The sequence below is a fragment of the Dacryopinax primogenitus genome, assembly GCF_000292625.1.
Source record: "Dacryopinax primogenitus strain DJM-731 SS1 chromosome Unknown DACRYscaffold_2, whole genome shotgun sequence".
NCBI classification, from domain to species: domain Eukaryota; kingdom Fungi; phylum Basidiomycota; class Dacrymycetes; order Dacrymycetales; family Dacrymycetaceae; genus Dacryopinax; species Dacryopinax primogenitus.
Window position 1 is genome coordinate 671,005 of NW_024467199.1, and position 9,486 is coordinate 680,490.

A 9,486-nucleotide genomic window follows, 5' to 3' on the forward strand; every position below is an offset into this window, starting at 1 on the left:
AGTTGTAGTCCTCGCAGAGAGGGGAAGCGCAGGTCGGAGTCTTAAACGCGACCCGAAAAGCTTCCGCGCTCGTGGCGAGATCACCGCTTTGAAAGCCCAAGAGCCGTCAACCCCGTCGTTCGGCCTGTACGAGACTGACGCCCGGCCTTGTCGTCCAATATCCTTCTTTTACGACCTTTTTGAATCCTGCCTGATACTCTGGAGTGTCCTTCTGTGAGCGAGCAGCATTGTCAACCCTAACATCCTGCACGACAACCATAGACATACTGCGCAATGGTGGGTTTCCACTTATAGCTACATTGCGATTTCGTCATGATGGAGTCTGACGACGCCTCTTCATCAGCAGTCAGACGGCATGGACATCGAAGAGAAAAACGGGCTCCTCCCGCTAGAGCATGAGGAGCCTGTGTCTGTGCGTGATCGTGCGTTTTCGTTACTGTTTTATTCTATCAGCAGCCCTAATCATTCCGACAAACAGACAAGGCTTTTGCCCTGAAGCATATGCAGGACCTTGGATATGATGTAGAAGACTTCAAGGTATACACTTGGAAGTTGACGAAGTGGCGCTCGTTGGACAGGCGATTAACAAGCCCAGAATTTGAGTGCGGTGGACATCGCTGGTACGTGACATCTTATCGGCGAGAGTGTGCAACTTACTCATCCTGGCTTCTAACGCAGGAGAATTCTCTTGTTCCCTTTCGGTAACGTTAACGCGTCCACAATTGACACCGTTTCGATCTATCTGGACTACGCAAATCCTAAAGGCTCTCCGGAAGGCTGGCACGCATGTGCGCAGTTCGCGCTTGTTCTCTCTAACATCCATGATCCGACTTGCTTCATTTCGAGCCGTGCGTTCGCTTCTTACTATAACAGCTTCTGCAAGTTGATTCACAGTAGATGCACACCACCGTTTTGTCGCAGAGGAGTGTGACTGGGGCTTTACGCGCTTCTGTGAGCTGAAGAAACTGCATCAAGTTCAGGAGAATCTAGGTCACACGCGACCTATCTTGGAGGACGACAGTGCTGAGATAACGGCCTTTGTACGTGTGTTGAGAGACGAGACGGGGGTGTTATGGCATAACTTTATCAAGTGCGTAATTCCCCGATTTCTTTTTTGCTATGGCGGTAATACAGGCTTGCAGTTATGACTCGAAGAAAGAGACAGGCATGGTTGGTTTAAAGAACCAGGGTGCCACATGCTACATGAATTCCCTTCTTCAATCACTTTTTTTCACCAACTACTTTCGAAAAGCCGTCTACAAGATACCTACCGATCATGATCATGCAACAGAAAGCGTCGCACTGGCAATGCAGCGTGTCTTCTATCTTCTGCAAACGTCCGATCAACCAGTAGGCACCACCGAGCTCACAAAGTCCTTTGGATGGAAGTCTCTCGATTCTTTCATGCAACATGATGTCCAAGAGTTCAATCGCGTACTTCAGGATAACTTGGAGACCAAGATGAAGGGGACTGCAGCGGAAGGTGCCATATCAAAGCTGTTCACAGGAAAGATGAAGAGCTATATCAAGTGTGTCGACGTGGATTACGAGTCATCTCGTACAGAAGAGTTCTACGGTGAGAGCATCGCCTCTATGCATAAACAGGAACTAAATTTGTGAACAGACATTCAACTGAACGTCAAGGGCCTCAGAGATTTGCACGACTCGTTCCGAGACTATGTCGCTGTCGAAACGCTAGACGGAGAAAACAAATACATGGCGGAGGGATATGGCCTTCAGGACGCAAAGAAGGGTGTTATCTTCCAGAGCTTTCCACCAGTCCTGCATCTCCAGCTGAAGCGGTTCGAATACGATATCCAGCGCGATGCCATGGTGAAGATCAATGACCGGCACGAATTCCCTCTTGACATCGATTTGGCTGATTTCGTTGAATCGGACTGCCGTGGAACCGACTCGTGGAACTACAAACTTCATGGTGTGCTTGTGCATTCCGGTGACTTGCATGGGGGTCATTACTTCGCACTGATCAAGCCCGAGAAGGATGGAAAGTGGTTCAAGTTCGATGATGACCGTGTTACTCGGGCAACCACTCGTGAAGTACTCGAGGAGAATTACGGTGGCGAAATCCAGAATGGGTATATGTCACCGACTCCTCGTAATAATGGCATCAAGAACAAGCGCATGACGAATGCGTACATGTTGGTCTATATTCGCGAGACAGCCATCGATGAGGTCCTTGCACCGTTCACCGAAATAGACACTCCTCCACATCTGAAGGCTCGCTTAGAAGAAGAGCGTATGGCCAGTGAGCTCAAGAGGCGTGAACGTGAAGAACAACATCTGTTTCTGACTGCAAAGGTCATCACGGATGAGTCCTTCCGTTTACACGAAGGCTTCGATTTGGCATCTTTTGAAGAGCGTAATTGGCCGCCCTCCGATCTGGAGACATTCAGAGTTCTCAAGCAGGAAACATATGCGCGCTTCAAGGAGAGAGTCGCTAAACATTTCCATTACAATCCACAAGATATACGATTGTGGCAACTAGTGAACCGCCAAAATAAGACCGTTCGCCCTGATGTTCCTATTCAAGAGCACGAGTCTAATCTCAGTGCGTCGCTTTTACTTGCCATCATTGCATTCGTGCTTGACATGACTTCATAGCTATGGAAATGGTGAGAACGAATTCTGCCTCGCGAAACGCAGAACTTCGATTGTACTTGGACTACTTCCCCAATGCTGAGAAAACTCGGCTTACAGACCAAGGCAATGCGCCAATTATGGTCTTTTTGAAATCGTTCGACGTTGCGAATCAACAATTGCTTGGGATTGGAAAACACTTCGTCCAACGACATCAGAAGGTTGGGGACTTGGTATCGTACATCAATGAGATCATGCACTTCCCTCCGGGCACACCACTGAGGCTTTATGAGGAGATCAAGCCTGGGATGATCGAGCTGATGAAACCCAAAAACACTTTCGCACAAAGCGAAATCCAGGATGGTGACATCATCTGCTTCCAAGTGGAGATCAGTGAGAAAGAGTGAGTGTTTTCGGTAGTGTGCACCCTCGATCTGACACGCATCATAGCGCACGAGACTTAGAGGAGCAGGGAAAGCATCCTAACCCTATCGCTCATTACGATTTCCTTCAGAATCGCGTCATGATCTTCTTCAAGCCGAAGGTCGAGGACAATGACCCTCATTCGACATTCCAGCTGGTCTTCAGCAAGAAGCAACATTACGAGACCATGGCACAAAAGGTTGGTGATCATCTTAGATGGGATCCGATCAAGCTGCGTTTCACGACCACCAATACATCAAACGGCGCTCCCAAGAACGTTCTGAAACGATCGCTCAATCAGACGATCGCGGAGATCATTCAGCCGAGTTATTTGACACCACAATCGACCATTCTCTACTACGAGAGGCTTGATGTCAGTATCGTTGAGCTAGAAACAAAGCGAAGCCTCAAAGTCGTTTGGACTGGTCTGCACAATAAGGAAGAAGGCACCCATTCTTTCCTTCTGCCGAAGACGAACTCTGTAGCCGATCTTGCGGACAATCTTGCGAAGATGGTAAATCTATCACCACAAGGCTCCGGAAGGATACGAATTTTCGACATCAGCCGTGATGGGAAGATGCAAAGAGAGTACAGTTCGTCGGACATGTTGGGCAATCTTCCAGAAATGAACGAAATATATGCGGAGGAGATACCCGTTGACGAATATACGACTGACGAAAAGGACAAGACGATCCATGTCTTCCACTTTACGAAGGAACCCGCTCGCTTCCATGGCGTGCCTTTCCGTTTCGTGTTGAAATCGGTATGTCGGGAAAGCACTTCACTCTTTCTGTGTTAATGTAGTCCATTCATAGGGCGAGGAATTCTCCGAGACCAAGAAACGGCTACAAGCGCGTTTGGCATTGTCTGACAAGGACATTGCGAAATACCGGTTCGCCCTCGTGTCTTCCGCCATGTTCAAGCAACCAACATATATAGCGGATGGTCTGTTACTCTCAGTGCTCAATAGTATGAACTTACTGATGCCTGTGCACAGAGGATGTTATCTACGATCACAAATTCCAGGATGGAGATGTCCTCGGCCTGGACCATATCGATAGGACAGGAAAGACACGGATCGGTTTGGGCGAGAAAGCGATTGTGATCAAGGGCTGAGCATGGTACCAATGGACCAAACCTCACCTTGATTGTGATACCATCGCCCGCCGTGCCGGGTTTTGTTCCTTGCACACTTCGTTTTGTTCGCGTATTAGTCATTCTGTACTCATGGGATTCAACATCATATATAAATCACGGTTTGCCCACAGCAGTAAAAGAGATACAAGGCAAAAGGACCAACAATCACGAACGAATGCCGCTACTTCCGCTTCCTCGATTTCTTGCTTGGCGTGGGCTGAGACAGCTTCAGCTAGACACAGACAGTGCGAGGGAAGGAACTTACGGGTTCTTGTGTGGCATCTTCAGCTTTCACCTTGACCAGGTCCTCCTCAGACTTCGTTGACTCGGTACAGGCGCTTCGCGGGGCAGCCTGAGCCGCTGCTGACTTGGTCAGTACCTCTGTCTGAGAGTAGCAATCGAGGATACATACTGCTTGCCTCATGTAACTTCTGCACTTTCGTGTAATGCTCTTTATGCCGTCCGTTCAGGACAATCTCATTTGCCGAAGCGAAAATCGTCTTGTCCCATCCCTCCTTGAATGTTGCTGCCTCCCTGACGACCTCAACCATCTCGGCCTGCATCTCCCGCTCCGCTTGCTGGAAAGAAGCCCAGAGGTCATCATTTATTGAACCCTTCTGCAAGAGCTGGCTGAGAGCTTGCTTGTCCTCCGTTAACCGCATGAGTCTGCGAACATCGGTGGCAGCTCGTTGCAGGAGTGCTGCTTTCAGGAGGGCATCATGTGGTGGTGGGTCTTGCGATAGGAGGGATGTGTAGACGTCTCGCTCAGGATGGGTAAGGAACCATGGCTCGTATTTAGCTGCAGCATTCTCTGATAGTAATGTCAGCTTGTTGGAGGTACATCGAATGTCAGGACGTACGTGCTCGTCGTTTTCGGTAGAAATGGCTGAAGATGAGCATCCCTAGGACTAGGACGCCGACGTATATTAAAGGCACGTAGATGGATGCCATGGTGAGGGTTATAGTTGATTACCAACAAGGCGATTTTTAAAGGAGAATGGATGCACGCGATGCCCTAGCGCTGGTTAACGGACGTGGCAATGAAATTCAGGACGTGGCGGTGTTTGGCCTAACGCGGAGTAATTTCCTCCGATGCCCCCTCTTCGGAGACAAAATTCCTACAATGCCCTCCGGAGGCAATTGGCCTAAATGCCCCTCTTCTTCACATGTGCTGCATATTTGCGCGTCGTCTTTGTGGCAGTGACAAGAAACTCATAAATAAGAGAGTTTAGGGGTCTTCCAGTAATATTTACATATGGTGTTATCAAGAAATTAGAATATATACTCCTAAGTACAGGTTTTATTTGAGGTTTATAATAACAGCAATGTACCAAAATGACTGAGATAGATTTCGCTCTTTGATTAGGCATTATTTTCTGTACTGTAACATCGAAAACTTGTGGGACCCCTGAACTATTTAAAAACTATGATTTTCTTTCTCACTACCACAATGACGACGCGAAGACGCAGCACATGTGAAGAACAGAGGGCATTTAGGGCAACTGCCTCCGGAGGGGCATTGTAGGAATTTTGTCTCCGAAGAGGGGGCATCGGAGGAAATTACTCGCCTAACGCGTCGCATGCCTTCTTTTGTCTTCACCGACAAGCAAGCTGAACTAGGAGGCGGCGGTTCTGCACTGGTCGTCGGCCGATTCCGAGTGTCTATAGCCGTACAGATTCTCCGATTGTATTCCTCTCAGCTTTAACGCTCCTGGGCTGGTCCCCGTCGAAAAAATGAACAGACTGGGACAACTAGCGAACAGCAGCCGGGGTGACACACCCGAGCCTGGGTTGCAACAGGGACATCGAAATACTTTTGGGACCTCTCATGGCCGCACAGTGAACGTTCAGTTACTGGACGACGAAGGCGATCTGACTCTCGAGGCTAGTCGCGTGCTTGTGATCGATTCCAGTTATGTGCTCAAAAATGTCTACAGTTCGAGACGTGTCTTGCGTTTATCTTCAGCAAGTACTGTACTCCAGAACCTACGACCCAGCCCTTAGATTGGCTTTCTGCCTCTGGCCCCGATCGTCCCGCCCCGCCACCCCTCGATTGGATTCAGAAAGGCGCCTACATCTCCGACGAAGCTCTCGATCGATGGGCCATCGATACCAACGGAGCCCCCCTGTCTGAAGCCGTTAAAGAAGAGATCAAGGACAGTATTGATACTGACGACGATGGCCACCTCACGTATGCAGAGAGATTTCTTAGGTGGGAGATGAACTGACACCGTGTCTAGTTTCGCGGGAATGTTGCAGATATATCAACTCCAGACATCAATGGACGAGGAAGAGACCTGGCGAGATCTTGCAGGTCGATTACTATGTTGCTGCTTCACGATGCTGACTTGTTTAAGGCCAGTCATGGATTTGATCGCAATCTGGAACTCGCCCCCACTCGACGCGAAGATTTGCAGGAACCCCCGGCAGACGAGCATGCGCCGCGTGAGGATAACGAAATGTATGCAATGGCATTCCTCCACCTCCCTCATTTCTGAGAATCCGTAGACATAATCCAGAGAACACCGCGTAGAACAGTGGCACTGGCCCAAGGAAGTGATACCTGCTACCACGATTACCCAGTTTTACGATCTACCACGAGCCCGACCCAGGAGATTAGAGGGATTTTACACATTAGCAACATCATAACGAGTACAGCCCGTAACAAATGACAACATGAGAATACAGCACCAGGGAGAGGAAAACCGAATAATTCAGTCATCTTCAGCCTCGTCATCTACAAACCTCGTGGCAATGTCCATGTGCTTGGCCTTGCGTTGTCTTCCCTTATTTGGGGGAGGTGCACGCTCTTCTTCCTCTTCCATTTCCTCATCGGAGGCCTCTTCTTCGAACTCCTGCTCATGCGCATCCTCCACATCTTCCTCTTCCTCCTCTTCCTCTTGCACTACCTCTGGCTCGACCCTCTTCTTAGATCTACGCGAATCTGGACCATCCTTTACAGCCTCCTCCCCAACCGGAATCGGACGCTTTCCGTCCCAAGGGGAGCTACACGTTGGGCAATGTCTATGCAGCATCTTGTAGTTCTCATAACAGTGAGTATGCATGCGCGTCTTGCAGCGCGCAATGGAACAGGCGATACCCTTGGTGCATATCTCCATGCAGATGGTGCATTCCAGTACTTCGTCCTCGAACGTCGACTTTAGATAGTTCTGTAGTTCTAGAATAGATCGTGTTGATAGCGAATATCTGCCTCGTCTACACATATCAACGCTCATAAGAATCCAGATAAAATGACTAGAAGATAACACGTACTTGCTTCTCAACAACCAGCCCTTAGATACAAATGCGTTCAGAGTGGATTCTGCCTCAGTCTTGGTCATTTTCGACGGTAGATTGGTGCTCTCCTTGATGGCAGCTATTGATGAAAGGGAGAATGACTCGGACGGCGCGAGCATGATACACTCCACCTAGTTAATCATTAGCTCCTTGTCCATGTTGTTTGAAGCAGGCCCACAATCAGTTTGAAGTATGCAATCTCGTTGGGCGTGAACTCGGTCGCCACCTGAGCGATCGCATCCCCCTTCGTATTGACGATCGCGATCATCTTCTGCTTTGTACCCTCATCCACAAGCGCACGTATCTCAAGCCCAATAGGGCTGAGCGCATTAGCCACCAGTTCTAGTGCATTTTGGAAAGGCTGGGTTGAAGGGTCGGTCCCTTCAGCAGCTGTGGGGTGTGTGAGCACGAGTTCAGGGTCGGGAGCGAAGAGCATCTACCTGCCACGATCTCGCAGGATCTTTTGTATAACTGAATGGCTAGATTTTCGGAGAGAAAGCGGCGCGATATTAATGATTGGAGAAAAATCCTATGCACATCAGAGTATCGTGCCATGTCGAGAGTGAGGGAGATGAAGAGACGGTCCCTGAACACGTATCAGGGTGCACTGAATGGGCAATGTAAGTAATTTCCCAACGCCCACAAAAAAAATGTTCGCGAGAGATGGCAAGTGACACAATCACAGCAAATCAATGCCCTTGTTCGGTGTATTCTATGAGACGTGTGGCATCGAGAACAGACCTCATAAGCAGGAATCGTCTATTATCATTAGATACAGTCCACGTTCGCATACGAAGTCATCACTTTCCATCGCTCATTATCGCCTTAAGGCTTGGGCACCTTGAGCGTCTTGCTCACCATGGCCGCTGCCCAAGCAGCGAAAATTACGCAAACATAGTGTACCTCTCCGTTCCCACCCGGTTGGCCCCATAACGTGACCGAACCAAAGGGCACGCCCTCCTCACTCGTGATCCAACCCTGGCTCGTCCAGTAGGTCATCAGGCCCACCAGCGCTAGTGTGCTTGGGATGGGCAATCCTTCGAAGTACTTGGCCTTGCCAGAGTCGTCTTTCGGTACTAAGGCAACCGTGGCATTGAACCGTGCTAAGCGAGCAAGACCACAGCAGGCAAAGAGGGTAAGAATGATGGTGTCAAGCATCGTTCTTAACCCACAGCAAAATGCGAGTAATGAAGGAGCAATACCAAACGAAACCTGCATCGCCGTCAGCAAATTTGTAAAACGTGCCACGCGTATATATGAACTTACCAGATCTGCCAGCGAGTCCATCTCTTGTCCCAGCATGCTACTGCTGTTCGTCCACCTTGCCACTTTCCCGTCCATAAAATCGAACATCATTCCAGCGAGTGGAAAAGCGAGGGCAGTGTAGAGATGTGCTTTGTCGTTTGAGAGAAGGTAATGCGCGGAGTAGAATATGGAGAAACAGCCACAGAAGCCGTTCATGATCGTAACAAGATCTGCGAGGCGAAAGTTTCTACGTAAAACAATCAACTCATTTAGGATAAAGCCTCATCGACAGAGTATGTGAACATACCGAACAAGAGTGAAATGCCCCTCCGAGTCCTGATACTGCTGCAGTGCGTGGAGCTTCGCCTCATCGACGAGCGGCTTCCTCTCGTCGCCATTTCGTTTCCTCTCTCTGACATCGACCATTTTAGATAATTGTGTACGAATTTCTTGAGGGGAATTGAAGAGGATGCGGTGCTCGTTGGTAGTGGCAGAAGAAGAGGGAAAGGGGGAGGAGGAATGCGCAGAGGGACACAGGAACGTGACGAGACGCAGCCCATCAGGGTCCGGGGGCTTCCTTCGAGACGTCATCACCGGCAACTTTCTTGGTCCCGGCGTGCACCAGCTTGCGCATGCGCCGATGGGTTATAATGCACGTGTTTTCGTGTGCAAATGATAGGACACAACATTCTGACCGTTCTGTACAGTAGTGCTATCTGTGCACCGCCTAGTTGACTCAAGTCGAGACAAGTGCTCAGCCAAAAGAAAAAAAAAAAAAAAAAAAAA

General features: G+C 49.3%; 5 protein-coding genes across 5 annotated transcripts; 2 read left to right on the forward strand and 3 right to left on the reverse strand.

The window, feature by feature from the left end:
* The first annotated feature begins 177 nt into the window (after positions 1–177).
* On the forward strand, positions 178–4,284 carry DACRYDRAFT_19912 (ubiquitin carboxyl-terminal hydrolase 5). Its single transcript, XM_040771719.1, has 11 exons — positions 178–276; positions 344–422; positions 479–620; positions 679–848; positions 898–1,090; positions 1,143–1,576; positions 1,625–2,569; positions 2,623–3,001; positions 3,049–3,784; positions 3,837–3,966; positions 4,019–4,284. The coding sequence occupies exons 1-11, from the start codon at positions 274–276 to the stop codon at positions 4,135–4,137; spliced, it is 3,330 nt and encodes a 1,109-aa protein (XP_040632301.1). The 5' UTR covers positions 178–273; the 3' UTR covers positions 4,138–4,284.
* Positions 4,285–4,469: 185 nt separating this feature from the next.
* On the reverse strand, positions 4,470–5,109 carry DACRYDRAFT_46329 (uncharacterized protein; the record flags this gene model as incomplete). Its single annotated transcript, XM_040774695.1, has 2 exons — positions 4,470–4,957; positions 5,019–5,109. 2 exons carry the CDS (start codon positions 5,107–5,109, stop codon positions 4,470–4,472), a joined length of 579 nt encoding a protein of 192 aa, XP_040632302.1.
* A 696-nt stretch (positions 5,110–5,805) lies between these two features.
* On the forward strand, positions 5,806–6,840 carry DACRYDRAFT_19913 (uncharacterized protein). Its single transcript, XM_040771720.1, has 5 exons — positions 5,806–6,042; positions 6,096–6,349; positions 6,399–6,468; positions 6,516–6,619; positions 6,667–6,840. The coding sequence occupies exons 1-5, from the start codon at positions 5,893–5,895 to the stop codon at positions 6,689–6,691; spliced, it is 603 nt and encodes a 200-aa protein (XP_040632303.1). The 5' UTR covers positions 5,806–5,892; the 3' UTR covers positions 6,692–6,840.
* Positions 6,841–6,872: 32 nt separating this feature from the next.
* DACRYDRAFT_92739 (uncharacterized protein) lies at positions 6,873–8,034 on the reverse strand (the record flags this gene model as incomplete). The annotated part of the gene is made up of 4 exons (XM_040777103.1): positions 7,896–8,034; positions 7,634–7,845; positions 7,432–7,586; positions 6,873–7,374 (listed from the first exon to the last, which is right to left on the reverse strand). Exons 1-4 carry the CDS (start codon positions 8,008–8,010, stop codon positions 6,873–6,875), a joined length of 984 nt encoding a protein of 327 aa, XP_040632304.1. The 5' UTR covers positions 8,011–8,034.
* A 172-nt stretch (positions 8,035–8,206) lies between these two features.
* On the reverse strand, positions 8,207–9,126 carry DACRYDRAFT_113539 (CDP-diacylglycerol--serine O-phosphatidyltransferase; the record flags this gene model as incomplete). The annotated part of the gene is made up of 3 exons (XM_040769651.1): positions 8,207–8,667; positions 8,722–8,947; positions 9,008–9,126. The coding sequence occupies 3 exons, from the start codon at positions 9,124–9,126 to the stop codon at positions 8,281–8,283; spliced, it is 732 nt and encodes a 243-aa protein (XP_040632305.1). The 3' UTR covers positions 8,207–8,280.
* Between the last annotated feature and the right edge of the window lie 360 nt (positions 9,127–9,486).

Excerpts from the sequence above, each read along its gene's own strand:
- DACRYDRAFT_19912 (XM_040771719.1), top strand. Across the intron at positions 849-897 it reads GACTTGCTTCATTTCGAGCC|ATGCACACCACCGTTTTGTC; the intron begins GTGCGTTCGCTT and ends GATTCACAGTAG. Across the intron at positions 1,577-1,624 it reads TCGTACAGAAGAGTTCTACG|ACATTCAACTGAACGTCAAG; the intron begins GTGAGAGCATCG and ends ATTTGTGAACAG.
- DACRYDRAFT_19913 (XM_040771720.1), top strand. The coding sequence starts at position 5,893 with ATGAACAGACTGGGACAACTAGCGAACAGCAGCCGGGGTGACACACCC. Across the intron at positions 6,350-6,398 it reads GACGACGATGGCCACCTCAC|TTTCGCGGGAATGTTGCAGA; the intron begins GTATGCAGAGAG and ends CACCGTGTCTAG. Across the intron at positions 6,469-6,515 it reads AAGAGACCTGGCGAGATCTT|GCCAGTCATGGATTTGATCG; the intron begins GCAGGTCGATTA and ends GACTTGTTTAAG.